Source organism: Pleurodeles waltl, chromosome 12, assembly GCF_031143425.1.
Source record: "Pleurodeles waltl isolate 20211129_DDA chromosome 12, aPleWal1.hap1.20221129, whole genome shotgun sequence".
NCBI classification, from domain to species: Eukaryota; Metazoa; Chordata; class Amphibia; order Caudata; family Salamandridae; genus Pleurodeles; species Pleurodeles waltl.
The window spans coordinates 650,186,605-650,203,496 of NC_090451.1; the positions used below are offsets into that span (position 1 = coordinate 650,186,605).

General features: G+C 39.5%; 1 protein-coding gene across 8 annotated transcripts in view; it reads right to left on the reverse strand.

The window, feature by feature from the left end:
• USF1 (upstream transcription factor 1) overlaps window positions 1-16,892 on the reverse strand; it is a 60,929-nt gene that overhangs the window by 29,665 nt on the left and 14,372 nt on the right. For 4 of the 8 annotated variants that reach the window (XM_069218265.1, XM_069218269.1, XM_069218262.1 and 1 more), the window contains 7 exons: window positions 11,154-11,233; window positions 9,524-9,573; window positions 7,912-8,024; window positions 5,930-6,031; window positions 4,105-4,303; window positions 2,163-2,250; window positions 423-481 (listed from right to left, as the gene is read on the reverse strand). In XM_069218265.1, the coding sequence (XP_069074366.1) occupies window positions 423-481; window positions 2,163-2,250; window positions 4,105-4,303; window positions 5,930-6,031; window positions 7,912-8,024; window positions 9,524-9,573; window positions 11,154-11,206 (664 nt within the window). In that variant the 5' untranslated portion in view covers window positions 11,207-11,233. The remainder of the gene's footprint in view (window positions 1-422; window positions 482-2,162; window positions 2,251-4,104; window positions 4,304-5,929; window positions 6,032-7,911; window positions 8,025-9,523; window positions 9,574-11,153; window positions 11,234-16,892) is intronic. The other 4 variants (XM_069218268.1, XM_069218270.1, XM_069218266.1 and 1 more) reach the window with 1 other exon arrangement.

Below are 16,892 nucleotides of genomic sequence, written 5' to 3' on the forward strand. Positions count from 1 at the left end.
CAGGGATGTTTTTAAAATGAATATAAATTATATGTTTTATCTATTATAGTGTGGGTCTGCTCACTTTGGGAGAGAGATGCTAATATTTATGCATCTCAAAGGAAATTATGTCAAGTGGAAATAAGGTATACTCTTTCTGAAAATATTAGGACATTACTGAGGCCTGGACAAAGTGAATAACAAAAACAAAAAATGAGGTAGTAGTGCAACCACAAACTGTTTTCAAGACAACACTGTAACAGCAGCATTTGAAATGCTGCATCTTAGCATTTAAGGGGGGTAGCGCTTTTCAGCACCATAAAGTGCATTACACTGCACGAAGTACATCACTTTTCATGCCAAATTGTTATTAAAAACAGGTATCTCAAATTGAGGAGTCTGTAAAAGGTTTAGCACAAACAAGATGAAGTAAATGTCCATACCTTCATTGTGCTGAGCTCGACGTTTTTCATCTCTTGTTACACGTGGACCATCAGATTTCCTGGACTCCAAGTAACATTAATCAGGATTAAAAAGGGAGTCGGATAAGTGAAAGAAGGTACAAAAACTGGGACGATCATTATAAATAATCACAACAAAGTACAGCATAAAGCTCGGCTTATCATTAAACCAACTGAATAAATAGTAAGCTATGTGCAACTAATCTGTTATGGGAAAGATAAACCAATATCCAATTACTTTTGAAGCTCTACTAAGTAAGTGGACCCCATCCACAATTTTTTTTATTTATTTAATCACACATGAAAGAAAACTAGTACTTTCTGGGGAAGACTCAGGATTCCTCAAAACAGATGGCATGCTTCAGGGATTAAGGTCAGTTTCAACATTTACTATTTAGTAAAAAAAAAAAAAAAAAAAAAAAAAATGTTTTAAAAGGTATAGAAAGTCTGGGTATGGGGCAGTGGTCATGTGGACGCAAACTCTGCACTTCTCTCATGAGAGCAAGTATGACTTTAGGGTAACTAGTTTACTCTTATATGATGCTCAATGTAGGTCAACAATCTCAAGCAAAACTTCACAAAATAGAGCGCAGTATCTTCAGGGTCAGGTCCGATGGTCACATTTCATCTTTGGAGAGCACAAGTAATCTGAATTTAACTATAGCCAGTTTTTTGTTCTCTATCCACAACCATTATGGGATCTGGAGCATGGAAAAATACAACTTTTAGGTATTTTTGAAGGAAAATTTCCCTTATATCACCTTTCCCCAAAAATAAACATTAAAAACTCAAAAAGCCCAAGTCTGCCCTTTTCACTTCACACTTGGGAGAGCCTACACATTTTGCAATACCCTGTCCCAAAGAGGGCATTTGAATCTTCAATTTCAACCACTGGTAACAGCACTGAATTGGGAGCATCAATTGGAATTATCTATCTAGGTCTCATATTTTATCACTTTGAAGTGTGCTTGAGCAAAAGAGCAAGCAGGCTGTTCCAGCACACAATGTGCAAACAACAATTTGGATGACCAAAGCATTAGAGAACTTCAATCTCACTTCTGCAGGTCTCAGAGAACAGAACAGGTTCAAAGGAGTTTATGGCGAATGGAATGGAAGACATAAAAGTTCTCACAGGCATACAAAAGGTGTTGCACTAAGTCTAATTACTGGACATCACTCAGGGCAGCATTCCCATGCTACTTCGGTTTGGATCAAGCCATATGAAAATCAGTCTTGACCCTGCTCTAATATGAACAGTCCAGCCTGAACTGCCAGGCCTGGTCATCCCTGAAATGGAACACAAGCAACAGAAGATCGGCTTTGCCCTGATTGTGGCTCATCATTCTGGTGTAGGAGAGTTCCAGTGTCACAGAGTACACAAGATTCATGCCTGGACATTCCCTTTGCAACTTAGGATGTTACATCAAATGCACAAAAGATGATGGGAGGCCTGCAGTAAGTCTAACCCCTGGCAATCACAGACTGCATTGCTCCGCATACCTTACAGACACCAGCAACCAATGGCTCAAGAGCCAGAAGGAAGGTGGCAGCCACTGAGAACAGTGCAGGGATCAGAATCATAATAAACATTAGGTAAAGCGCTACATAAATGGAGGTAGAAGCGGAGCACTGTAAGCGGATTGGCAAACAGAAATAGGCAGTGGGTAAGGAAAGGGTGGCAGCAGAGGAGCAAATACATTAAAAGTAGGTTAGGAGACTCACGGTGAGTATGGGTGTGTTCTGGGTGCAATAGATCGTTGGGGTCCGGTTTGCAAAACGTCTTGTGGTGACATCATGACAAAAAACTGCCCTGTACACAAAAACACAAAATGAGAGGGGCACATGATAAGAAGGATAACTTAGTTCTAAAATATGAACTTATGAAGGCTCAGACGTTAGTAACACGCATGTACCTAGTTTTTATTTTAAATAATTTTTTTAACAACTGTTGATGATCTGCTCATATAAAGTTGGGCATCTGAAGATCTCCATCAAGCTCTTAATTAAGGAAATATCTAAGTTCACAAGAAAAATAAATTTCAAACAGCATTCACTACTGACAATTATATGCGACCCACCTTTAAAAAGAATTAGAAAAAAAAAATAGTACAACCATTTTCCAAAACACAATAGTTAAACCATTTTGAGATATATATGCAGATTGTAAATAAGTACAGAAAGAAGGGCAGGGAGAATCATCAGTAAATTACATTTGGATATTATTAAATAATTAAATGAACGTGTAAGCTACATTTGGAGTTTGAAGATCTTTTGTGATAAAGGCCATGGAATATCAACAATATTATACAGCCATTATTTTTACATTTTTTACGGGTCAGTTGTTATCAGCATTAAGTAATGTGCTTAATTTCTAAATGATGCTGAAAACATGTGATTCTTTTGTTTGTGAAACTGTTTATAACTCTGATTGCTAGAGAAAAAAATAATAATAAAACATGTTTTTGCTTAGCATGAGTAAACATTATAGGCTAATATTCAAGCAATCAGGAGCAAGACAAAAGCTAGGAGGAATACATCCAGCACTACTACCTGCAAAGCCAACAATAAAAGCTGCATTCATGCGGCTTTAGTCAGCTGTTCTTTTAGAAACGAAATGCCATCCTCCAACCCTGCCTGCAAGTGGAAAATATTTTAGCAATTCACTAAAACGTCTTAACATATATTATGTTACACATTTTTTGCACAGAGTAAACTTACCAATTACTTATGTCTCCTAACACTTTGGTGCAGTGTTAACTGCTACCTTGGGTTTGCCCGGGGAGATGTGCTCAATGGAGAATGCCTGTAGACATGCCCCAGCACTAACACATTAAGTGTGGTGTGGAAGGAGTGAAGAGGTTTCCCTTCATATGGAATAGTGAGAGTGGGTGGGTCCTGTGATCTGCCATCCAAGTCTGCAAGGAGTTTACATGTTTTTCTATGTCTTTGTGATGGGCTTAACTGTGGGAGATGTGAGTTTCCTGTGTGATGTTTTGGTTGCCCCTTTGGGTGTATCAGAAGGGGGTGTGTGTGTGTCTCTCTCTCTCTCTTCTGACCTTCTACCTAACCAGACTGTGCTGTTAGGTGGAGCCTATTGTTAGAGGTCTCCCAGACCCACAGTGCACCAACCAGTTACTAACCTTTCATTTTAGCGTGAGGCAAAAGCAACATTTGTATATTTAATTTAAACTTTAGAGACAGGATGAGGCTCTACCGATTCATCAGTTTGATGAGGTTAACATTCAATCCATGGCTGCTTTTCTTCAGAAAAAATGTACACCCAATTGAGGGCACTCTTAAAACTGGGAGAAGGCATCAGTGCTCTGAAGAAGGTACTCTGTGGAAAAGGCTAGAGACCTGCAGCGTTGCTTGAAGAAGCTTGTTACACTAACAAAACTACATACTGTAGTTGTGTACCCTGCTCAAATACACATTGGTGCCTTATTAGGTGCCACATGCACGCTGTCCAAAGGCAAATTATATATATATATATTTTTTTTTTAGGGGCGATGCAATACAAACTATTCTGTATGATCACACTCATCCTGTGATTCATGAGCAACTACCAGCATATTAATAAAAAACATGACCAAAATCACAGAGAAGAAAATTTCAGTGAACCATTTTCCAAACCGTAGACTTTTGATGCCACTGAATGGCTTACCTGGGCCTGGGGCTGTGCCCTGTGCCAACAAGGCATCAGAGTTCTGAGTTGTGACTATTGTGGTGGAGGTTGCCCCAGGTCCTAGAGTGGTGCTAGTGTCCGCCACTGTGTTACTGGGGAAATAGGTATAATGGGTTTCTTGACCGGTGTTTTCCGTTTCAACTCCATCATCGGCAGAAAAGGCTCCCTGGGCAACAGCCTGGAGTAATAAAAAAGTGGCATGTTAATGTACAATATTACTCGTTATGAAATGCTAAAATTACCACCAACAAAAATCCATTCTCCGAGACCACTGCTCACCGTTCAAACTGCCAGCCAAAAATTAATCTCACCACAGCAACTCAGCCTTTGAAAGTTACACAACCAACCAAACCCTCAAACTACAGCAGTGGAATGCCTGTCTTTCTTTAATAAGACTATGGTCAGGTCTTTTTGAAATTCACAAAATCCTCTTCTGTCTTTTGTGAAAACAGGACTAGCTAGACACCTTGGATCAACTAGGCAAGCCTATCTTCTTGTAATGTCAGTCAACCTCTAAACAAATCTTTCGACAACCACACCAGAAACCCTTTCATACCCACAGCACTCTTGAGAAAATCTTTAGCAATAACAGACACTACTTCACTCAAAATACATATTGTGGTCATCTGCTATCAAGCCCTTATGATAATATCTATTTCTGTTAAATTGAGTATTTGTGAATCACCTAAAAAAAATATACTCCTTTCTATGTCTGTCCTTGAGACCTCTCCGACAGTCTTGACAGTCTAATATACAAAAAAATCAAAATTCTAAAATAATCATGAATTCAAAATTAGATATAGAACTGGAGCCTCACGTCAACCCTCTTCTTACTTTTGTCTGTTTAACTATCAATCATATGTTGCTTCTGCCTACCGTGACCTACAGCTTGTAGCCACAGCAATGGGTCAGCTAACTTCGGCAACTTGCTATTTTACAGTGCAAGTGACAGCATTCTGCATGATCACAATTGTATAAAAAAAGAAGTGCTCTTCAGTGACAGGGCTGCTGGCGCAATAGTTTACTTTGCAAATGTTTTTTTTTCTATCATTTTATTTTTTAATTCTTTTCTTAAGTCATCCTTATTGAGTTAGACTATGCCTTTAGATTACAATAATTCAACAGAACCATTTCTTTATGGCAGCAAGAGGCACATTTTCTTGTGATTTTCATTACAAATACAAGGGATGCTTTACCTTTCTGATGACACCTGCATGCCTGGAGCACCCATACTGTCCAATTATACACAATGGTTAATTTACTTTGAAATTAATTTTTTTTATTGTAAGCAAATGGCCGCCATCCTGCATTTTTACCGCTTGACTTTTTATTTTTAAGATGTACAATTAAAAACATACTCATACAAGACAACTTACAACAGAAGACTCCACATTTCTAAAGACTGCAGAGATTCCTACAGTTGAATGGGACACTGACATAAGGAAAAGGAAACTTGCCATTCTCAAGAAGTTATGTACGAGGAGCCACCAACAATTTAACATTCCTTCTATTAATCAAATGAAAATCAGGCCAACCTATATATTTTGTGCACCAATCACGGGTCTTCCAACATTGCAAATAATTGAATAAATAAATGTGGTCAATCCACCTAAGTAACCCTAGTTGGGATGACTTTCCAATTATCAATAACTAGAAAAGATGTTTCCTAAACACAACACAAAGATTAGGACCAGTCCCATAACCAACAGTTCTATGATCAGGCTCATGCTTTGTGATCATTTTTGCATTTTTCTGAAATAAGCGCACAGCTCAAAGGATTGTATTAATTAATTACTTTACATACCTGTGTCATGGCCTGTGCACCAGGGAACCCACTGATGGCATTTGTGCCCTCAGTCTGTCCATCCAGCTGGCCGTCAGCCACCTGTATTACACGATACATCACCTAAAAACAAGGACAGTACAGGCTTTATGTTAAAGGGGTATCACAACATCACATATGCTATAAGACAGTTGGTCAGAAAAAAGTAACTTTCTATATTGATAGAGCAATGCGTGTGGGGCCAAAGAATGATCATTAAGACCTAAAGCGATTATTTTTCTGTCAGCTAGCAAGATTCCAACCGTCTCCCTTTTGCTTGGTCCATAAAGATGAGCGCTGGCTCTATTCAGTTTCATAGTGTAACTGAAACTTGTAGGCACACGCAAACTATGATGTATGCCAGTCTACACTGAGGTTTCAGATGGAGAGAATTAAGGATTGATGTACAGGAATTCACATACGTGCCCAAAAGAACAAGTTATCTTTCCTTCGAAAACGCTCTTGCAGATAGATACCTTAACAGCATATCCCACCAACAGGTTGCTCTATTTAACTCCCCGGTTGGCCTTGTCCCACCTCTGGAAGCGGCAAAGGCGAGAACGGATACCCATATAGCTTCCTGGCAGACATTAAATACCAAAACTACCTAACTGAAACTGTGAAGGTGCATTTGGCTCCCATAAGCTGTCTCTCAGGTGGCTCCTTTTTGGCTAAAGCAAAGCACACCTTGGAATAAGGGAAGATCCATATTGAAAAGGATTGTTTCTAAACCACCCCCTAAAAAATGTAACCTCTCCGGTGGCCAAAAGTGGGTTTTTGAGTCATTAATCGAGCTGTCCAGAAATACAGGAGTGAGATCTGAAGGTGGTGTACAACTGACTTAGCCAAGTCTAACTTCAATAGCCAGTCACTGTGGTACTGGAACATGTGAACTCCTGAGGTCTAAGATGAGGCCGAAGTGCAGGGCGCTGAACTGGAAGAATACAGACCCCCAAAAAAAGAGGAGGAAATGCTGGTGGGATTCGAGGACGGGCACATGGTAGCCCTTAAGTCAGAGGATACTCCAATCCCCAGGGTCTGGAGCAGAGCGGCCCTGGGGCAGAGTGAGGTTTTTTTATTTGTGCTGCCCAAGGAAAGTATTTAGATGCTAGGATCGGGCAAATCTGCTATCCTTCTTTCTCATCAAGAAGTACCTTGAGAGGTATCCCTTTAGCCCTCGCCCATGAACTTCTATTCATCAAAATTCAAAGGGTAATGAAATACACCACACACCCTTTGATCTAAATGAGTTGACAGGAAGTGATATAATTTGACCACAAGTCTTTGAGTGATGTCACATGAGCTTAACCCTGATGACATCACAATAAAATTACACCTTTAAAGTTTCATAATAATTATATGATTATGATGACAACACAACACAGACAAATACCTATTTTAGGTACCAGTTATATTCGGGTGCATGATATATCTGGGGAACATTACTCTTTTCTCTTTGTAGTATATGAATTATTGTATTGTTTGCAACATGCACAACACAAAATGTCAATAAGGAAAGCAGATAGAAATGGGAATAAGGAAAGCAGTTAATAATAATTTAATTAGTCATACTGCAGCTTTAGAAATGCTGGTAAAAGGAACAATTCTCTTTATCTGCAAAGTGGGGGGGTAAGGTTTGTCTGTGCGAAAGATCAGAAGAGATGAGAGGACACTACACATGGGCTGCAGGAAAGGGAGGCCATTTTTGAAAGTCAAAATAAAATACTACAACAGTGCTGAAAGCATTGAATCAAACAACCAACCAAATAGTTACTCTGAATTAACTGTCAATTGTGTTGCAATCTTGTGAATATTGATAAAAAGACTAAAGGGGGCAAGGGGTTATGACAGTGAAGTAAAGCTGGGAGGATTGCAAAGGTCTCTCTAGTAGATTGCTAACAGGGATGTCCTCCATCACAGTAGGATACCAGCATCACTGGAGAAGGGGAAAAGGAGAGTCCTACCTGTGTGCCACCATTCTCAGTTCTGAAGACATACTTGATGTTAGGATCTGAGAAAGTGGTTGCAGACTGGATACTGGCAATCGCAACGCTTGTTGGATCCTCGCCGGTCGCCACTGCACCTCGAACAAAAAATGAGACTAATGAAGTCAGACAACATAACTGAAGATCATTCTGAAAACAAATCAACTGTTGCGAAAACCACCTACATAAGTCAAATACAAGCAAACGAGACTCAACCACAATAGTCACTTTCCAACTACTTCTAAGTTGTAATCCAGAAAAGGTAACAGCACAATGGGCAATACAACCAAATCAGCTACTGGAAATACCTTAAGAATGCACACCAGGAACTGATGAAGTTGGATTCTAAAATGACACAGAACACATGGACAGGTATAACCTAACTATTTTGTGACCCTCAAAAGTAGACAAAGTATGGTGCTACTTAAAAGGATAAAAATAATTTACTATATTCACCTTTTGAGAATGAATATATGCATCAGTCTGCAGATTCAACACTTTTTAAAGAGGGCTAGTCACACATCTTTTTGGGAGAATGAATTGCTCTGTGAACAAGAGCTACACTGTCAGTTGGCCACTGACCAAAGATCATGTTGAAAGCTTTAAAAAGCATGATGACTTGTTTCTCCAATTAAAAACCAGATTAGTCCATGAATGTTGGTTTTGTATTCAAGATTTGTCAAAGTGTTTTTGCCAATGGCAATATGCACAGAATTAAAGATAAATACACGGGTAGCTTTCCTACCTGAAAGAGTATTTCGAACGGCAATGCTATATGGTGCATGTGCAAGCTTTGGAGTAGTAACACTGATAAATGTAAAGGATTTGAAGAACAATTTGTACATTCATAACATGTTTAGAGAATTCCACAGAGGACTTTTTGTGGGAACAGTAGTGCCAAATGGCCCATTTAAGTCTTAGATAATTTATCTGACATGGGATTTGACAAAGCACTTTTAGCCAATGAGGGGTTCAAAACATGATGGCATTTAAACAACACCACATACAGGCCTTGGGGTTCTCCTGGAGGACCATGAGATAACACTGTAGCTTGTCAAATTTTGATTAATAAGGTGTAAATTACAAATAGAATTTTGAATCAGAGATCGGGGAGTTGTCAGATTTCCAGATAAAAGGCGATGTCACCTCTACTACACTTTAGAAATGGGTATGAATAGCCCCTGTAAGCTCTACCACAGCTAATGCATGTCACTACATGACCAGCAAAAATTATAACATAATTAGATATGGCAACCACTTTATATGTTTCTGCGAACAAGGTTAAACTAAACTGGTTCCACTTGGACAATAGAGAATAGTTGCCAGGCAATAGTGACGTATATCTGCATATGGGAAAGTTTCATTCCTATTACAAGTCTGTCACAGGGAAAAAGATTTTACAGAAGATGAATGAGAATAAAGGGGGCAATGTCTGCCGACCTGGAAGACTCACTGTCTTTTAAAGGTGCAACACAGAGAAGCAGCCTTCTCACAAGAATGCTACTGCATGGCTTCTTAAGGTTTGAGTACTATTCCTAAACCTGAAAACCTTAAGTACTCTCCAGAAAAAAACTTTGTCTCAGAAGCACACCTTCTTGTAGTTGCAGGTTTCCGTCTTCAGTCTCTACCACTTTCTGTTGTCTGCAAAGGAAAAATTAATACATGAATATTTTTCTTCTGTTGAAGATAGAAATCATTTAAATTCTTACATAATACCTTACAGCATATGTCATATGTGTATGTAGTGCAAAAGCCTTCCCCATGTTGAAGAGCAGCAGTATCGCTTCAAAAAGCAATACACACCATTTATGTAGAACTCTCAGCTACTTCATCAATGGGAATTAAGATTTTTTTGGATTGTATAGTTTTGGGTCTGCTGTGTAATAATTTTAAAGACACAAAACACTGGATAATTGTAGGAAAAGAAAGTTTATTTGGCACTACACTGGGGTTTCATTGTGGGGTGCGCTTTTTAAAGATAAGCTTTTGTGTTTTTTAAATTTTGGTAAACAAAGCCTGGCAGGGGCACATTGTTGAATAATGGCAGTCAAAAACAAGTTTTCTACTAGTGTGATCTAATTTCAGTGAATAATCAGATTTTTTAAAAAGCTGTTTATGACCGTGAACTGATTTCCGACCTAAATATAACAAAAATTAGTGCAAAGAAACCTACACTGCTGTAAGTAGACAATAAATGATTATGCCTTATCAAACTGATTTCAGTGTTGAAGAGATTGATATTCAAGAACAATTAGGCCAGATTTTGTTCCCCACAAAGTATTCATTTTACATCAAGACTGACTAATATCAAAACCACTGATGCTCAGTACGAAAGACATGGCACAGGACTATAAATCTAACTGAGAACATCTTGAAACTGGATTGACTATACTTAAAAACATCATTAGTTGTAGTTTCTTCTTTTTAATGAAACAACAGAAAAAGCACATTAGGTATTTACAGCCCATGTAAACCCAGACCTAGAAAAGACAAAAACCCAAGTTTTGAAACTTTATTGACAGGCATTGTTCTCATAAGGATTCTAAAAACAATTCTATTTGTTAAACTTGATAATAAAAAGAGAACTGATATTACATTAACGTTAATGATCTATTGGATAATTTTAGGCCTGCTTCCCACAAACTATAATACTTTAGTAAAGGAAGAGGCTAAAAGTGGAAAATAAACTTCTGTAATTTCTAGTAGTACTCATGTCACTCCATCACATCAAAGTAGAAACCATTGTTACAGATCCCTCTGCAGAAATAACACTGGAGGCTGAAGGCTTTAAAAATCAATGAATCAACAGAATTGAAGCATAATAACTGCAGGAAATGATCAAGCAGGAAATGGATCTCTATCTATGATGGCAAGAACTACCTACCTTTGAGGAGTACATCATTTATTTGTTTAAGGAAACTTAAGTGAGAAGTTGCCAGTACACAGACACCAGGATATCCTCTACTAAAAAAGGCAAAACTGATTACCAGTACATGATCAAAGGCAATATGCCATTGAAAGTGGGATATGGAAAGGTTCCTATTAAAAAGTGTTAACAAAAATCAAGGCCCAGTAGGTGTGCAAGGAATACAATAAGAGTACAGAGTATGATAAATGAATATACTATATTTATAATGCTTCACAGTCACAAATTTGGAACATATAAATAGATACAATTACCGGACAATTGAACTTCAGCTAAGGTATATAAAAAACTGTACCTTTCATCAACCAAGGGGAGGAGGTATAAAGATGAGGGCAAGTTATCTGACATTCTGCTGCCCTTCCATATGTTTACCACCTTATGGGATGAAATAATTTAAGATTAACCAGATTCGAAATAGGGCATTTATTCTGGATTCATACCCAGTATTCAGGAGTTGGAACATTAAACTGGGGGTCTACATCAATTTATAAAGCAGGGTAACAAGACGCAAAAACAGTGGACTTCAGGAAAACCATCAAGACACCCTGATGCAGAAGATGCAGAATACAGAAGTGTGAAATAGTTCATTAAGTAAATAGGAATAGCAATATTTGTTCAACCCTCCCTTTCTCCAAGATCTTTTTTGTTTAAAAAAAAATGTTTTCCTTAACTAACATGCAAAAGGCTAAATTGAAACTGATAAATGTAAACTCAAAATCAACCTTAATTATTTCTACCCAAAATTGTAATTAATAAAATAAGAATTCAACTGACAGTACAAATATGTGTTCACATATTCACTTCCTTTAACTTGCCCTATAAAAATAATTAGTAGCTCTATTACACACCTGACAATAGGCAATAGGCAACAGTACATTGTTAGGATATACAGTCTTACAAGATGCATCTATGAGGCTCGTTAGAGGGCAGGATCCATATTACTTTAAATATTAAACAAACACCATATGCTGGATATACAAATTAAAAAGGACATAATAGAATACAGAGGACTTACACAGACACAAACATTTTTGGCACATAACATTTTTGAATGGTAGGCATAAATCTTAATTTATGACAGCTGGGTGAATGTGATTTTTATTTTACATTTGCAAAGATGGCACAGGTAAATCAGTTCCATACATATTTGACAGAGCACACACCCAATGTCACCCAGTGAGCCCAGCACGTGAACAAAGGCTAGTACACGCCACACAAAGCATGCCAAAGTTTCCATTTATAGCCCGGTTCAATGACAAGAGCTTAACTCAAACCAACACCCATCCTTCTTCGACATCTGAAATAGGGCCAGCACAGGAACATAAAATTGGTTTCTTAACCCCTTCTGTGCCGTGGACGTAATGGTTACTTCCCACCCCCCCAAGGCAGGGATGGAATATTTTTAGGATGATCTGCCCCTAAGGGGGGCAGAAACCACTAGACGCCAGGGATTTTTTTTCTTCTTTATTTCTGCTGTGTTTTGTGTTGGGGAGCGGCCCCTTGGGCAAGGGTCGCTCCCACGTGGGGGGCATGTTTGTTGTGTCCATTTCTGCTCCCCTTGGGGTCAGATCGGCCTATTATTTTTAGGCTGATCTGCCACCAAGGGGGGCAGAAACCACTAGAACGCCAGGATTTTTTAAAATGTTTATTTTGGGGGGGGGGGGGGGGGGCATTGAGCTGTTGGCCATTTCTGCCCTCCTTGGCAGAATCCACTTAGGCACCAATTTCTAAATGCTTGATGGTGGGATGTTTGACAACTGACGAAGTATTTGCATTTGTGATCATTTTTTCCCTCCTTTTTGTTCTAGTTCAAAGCTTTTGCTTTCTTTGCTGTGGCTCCTTGCGGTTTTGCCAGTGGTTGACCTGCGGTTTGCATAGTTGCATGTTTTAGGTAAGTAAAAACAATTTACTCCAAAGAGGAGTATTGTAGCCATGCATGAATGACATGTTTGTAGGTGGTGTACTAAATCCAGGTTTGTGTGAAATTGTCCTTAGATTTGTGCACAATGATATTTGTGTTGTCTTATTTCTAATTTGTTTTAATTTCTTTCTTTTTAGTGGGATATCATTGGTGATTGCTGTGTCTGTGCAGAGTAGTTGCTGGTGATTCAAGCTTTTTCAGGCAAGTGAGCGGTATAGTTTTTGAGTTTATAACTCTTACTAATAAAGCTACACTTTATTACTTATCTTACACAGTGCTGGTTGTTGGTGGTGCATTTGTCCAGTTAATTTTCGTAGGAAAGATCATGGCTAGCCGCAGGATGACCGCTCAGCAGGTGGTTGGTATGCTTTTTGAGTCATTGTTTGATCATTATTATGAGACGGACTCTGCATCTGAGGCAGAGGAGGAAGTGAGAGATTCTGGCAGTGAAGTTTCTGTCGGAGAGGAATCTTCTGATGAGGAAGCCGCACTCAGTGCAGATGAAGGGCCTGTTTCAGGGGAGGACACTGATGTGCCATTAGTGCAGCAACCTGGGGCTGAAAGGTTTCACATTAGAAGACCTGAACTCTGGGTTGCCCCAAACATGGAGCAGCCAGAGTTGCCTGCCTTTACTGGTCTCCGGGGTGTAGAGTCAATACAGAGAACTTTTTGCCTGTCAATTTCTTTGAGTTATTTGTGGATGATGTGTTTTTGGAAGAGATTTTTGAGCAGTATTTGAGGGACAACGCTGCTAGACTTAGGCCACACTCTTGAGCTACCCAGTGGATCCCCACAAATTTGGAGGAGATGAAAAGGTTTTTGGGTTGGACTCTTTTAATGGGGTTGATAAGGAAGCTGTCACTGGCTTCTAATTGGTCTACTAGTCCCTTGATGGCAAAAGCTATATTTCCTGCAACAATGAGTCGTAATCGGTATTTGCTTCTTCTTAGGATACTGCATTTTATTGACAATGCATTAAGCTTGCCACGAGATTACCCTGATTCTGACCGTCTTTTTAAGATTAAGCCTGTCCTTGATCATTTTGTAGATCGTTTTTCAGAGGTCTATGTTCCAGGCAAAGAAATAGCTGTGGACGAGTCTTTGGTCCTGTTCAAAGGTTGTTTGGTTTTTAGGCAGCACATTCCCAGCAAGAGGGCACGATATGGAATTAAATTGTATATGCTGACGGAAAGTAGTACAGGATATGTGTATAATTTCCGTGTCTACACTGGTAGGGATTCCAGTACTGACCCCCCTGGTTGTCCTCCCACTTTTGGAGTAACTGAGAAAATTGTGTGGGAACTTGGTAGATGACTGTTCAACAAAGGTCACCATTTGTTTGTAGATAACGTTTACACTGGAGTGCAGTTGTTCAAGGAATTGTTTAGAGTGGACACTGTTGCTTGTGGCACAATTCGTTGTAACTGGAAAGGCTATCCAAGGGAGCTTGTCTGTAAAACTGTAAAAAAAATTGAGAGGGGACAGTGCAGTGCCTTGCGGAATGATGAGATGCTAACTTTGAAATTTTCAGACAGGAGGGATGTCTACATGCTAAGTACCATCCATGATGAGAGTACTTCCCCCATGACTGTTTGGGGCCAGGTTGCTGAAGTGTGCAAACCTGTGTGCATTTTAGATTATAATACGCACATGGGAGGTGTAGACAGAGTTGATGAAAGGTTGGAACCTTATACTGCTATTCGTAAGTCTTACGTTTGGTATAAGAAGTTAGCAATTCACCTCTTCCACTTAGCAACTTTTAATGCTTTTATTGTGTTTAAGGATAGGTCTCCAGAGTCAAAGATGAAATTTGTGAAATTTCAGGAGTCAGTGATAGAGAGCCTTATTGTGGTGGAACAGGCCAGAGTTCCTAGAGAAGCAGTGGTGGAGGATGTGGCTAGATTGAAACATCGCCACTTTGCTGAGCACATTCCTCCCACACCCAAAAAAGACTTTCCAGCTAAGAAATGTACAGTGTGTTTTCGAAGAGGTATCCGGAGGGAGACTCAGATGTACTGCCCAGATTGTCCTTCAAAGCCTGGGCTGTGTGTGGGTGGTTGTTTTAAGAATTACCACACCCAGAATTACTGGGAACAACCATGAGTGTAAACTGTCTGTTTTGTATTTCCATGTGTTCAGTTTCATGGTTGGCATTTCTGTCATGTACTTAGTGAGAGCTTTTGTGTTTGTAGTTTTGTAATTATTACTAATTAGTTAGTGATTTATTTGATTAAAAAAAAAAAGTGATGCCATTGTGTGTGGAGTGGCGCTTGGCTGAGGGTGTACATAGTGTACATATTGACTTGCTGTTGGCTACTGCAGCACACTGCCAGCCAAACACCAGTCCACACACCCCCATCAGCTGGTGTGATTGCTGTATCAGGCATGTGGGCATATGTGAGTAATGGGCCCTTGAGTGGCGCTGTCTGTCGATGCGAGTGTTGTAATGTGCTGGGCCCGTGGCTGGCAGCGTGAATCGTCTTGTGCGTGTCATGTATGAAAGGTGTGTGAATGGACTGTAAAGCGGTTGGTGCATAACCGTGGCTTTACAGCTCACGAGCTGCGAGTCATTGGTTCAGTTTTTTGGCCTTTCAGTTATTAACAGTGCTTTTCATTTTTGTGAAATCTCTTGTTAATAAAATTTGATCCACTGAACCATCACTCACCCTCGTGCAAAATCCAACCAGTATGTGTGGTAAAAATTACAAAACCTGCTCCGCTGTAATCAGGCGTCGCAGCACACCTGTGACACGCTAGGTGCCTCGGGTGGGACCCCGATGATGAAGCATGCCACCAACTTAGTTGGTGGGTGAGGGGTCTTTTTAACATAACCTAAGTGCATTTCTTTTCACAATTTTAGTGCTTGGAACATCACATAAGTATGTGGACACGCCAAAATTATCTATTGCAAAACTACCTGTGTTGGGGGGTACCTATGGTTTTGGTCATGGGTGCGGCCTTCATCTAGGGAAAAGTACCAAACCCAGACACATTTTAAAAATAGACACCCCAAGGAGTCCAAGGAGGTATGGCTTGCCTGGATTCCCCCATCGTTTTCTTACCCAGAATCCTCGGCAAACCTCAAAATTTGCATAAACAAATCATATTTTCCTCACTTTTCTTTGTAGGATCACCGCTGTGGCACAAATTTCCTACAACCCAATGTTCCCCTCGGTCCCCTAAGTAAAATGATACCTCACTTGCATGGGACCCCAAAGCAGAGTCAACCTAAAAGATGTATAAAAGAAAAATATGTGCTTATCAACTCGCTGTGCTATCCCCTCAATCTCTACAAGTTTTTGGCCTTATTCTGTTGCAGGCACCTGGCTTACCCACACAAGTGAGGTACCACTTTAATCGGGAGACTTGGGGGAACACAGAATAGCAAAACAAGTGTTATTGCCCCTTGTCTTTCTCTACATTTTTTCCTTCCAAATGTAAGGCAGTGTGTAAAAAAGACATCTATTTGAGAAATGCCCTGTAATTCACATGCTAGTATAGGCACCCCGGAATTCAGAGATGTGCAAATAACCTCTGCTTCTCAACACCTTACCTTGTGGCCATTTTGGAAATACAAAGGTTTTCTTGATACCTATTTTTCACTTTTTATATTTCAGCAAAAGAATTGCTGTATACCCGGTATAGAATAAAAACCCATTGCAAGGTGCAGCTCATTTATCGGCTCTGGGGACCTAGAGTTCTTGATGAACCTACAAGCCCTATATATCCCCGCAACCAGAAGAGTCCAGCTGACGTAACGGTATATTGCTTTTAAAAAATCGGACATCGCAGGAAAAAGTTACAGAGTAAAACGTGGAGAAAAATTGCTGGGTTTTTTTCACCTCAATGTCAATATTTTTTTTTTTCGCTGTTTTTTTCTGTAGGAAACACTTGTAGGATCTACACAAAGGACCCCTTGCTGAATTCAGAATGTTGTCTACTTTTCAGAAATGTTTAGCTTTCTGGGATCCAGCATTGGTTTCTCACCCATTTTGGTCACTAACTAGAAGGAGGCTGAAAGCACACAAAAAATAGTAGAAATTGGGTATGTCCTAGTAAAATGTCAACATTGTATTGAAAAATTGGGTTTTCCAATTCAAGTCTGCCTGTTCC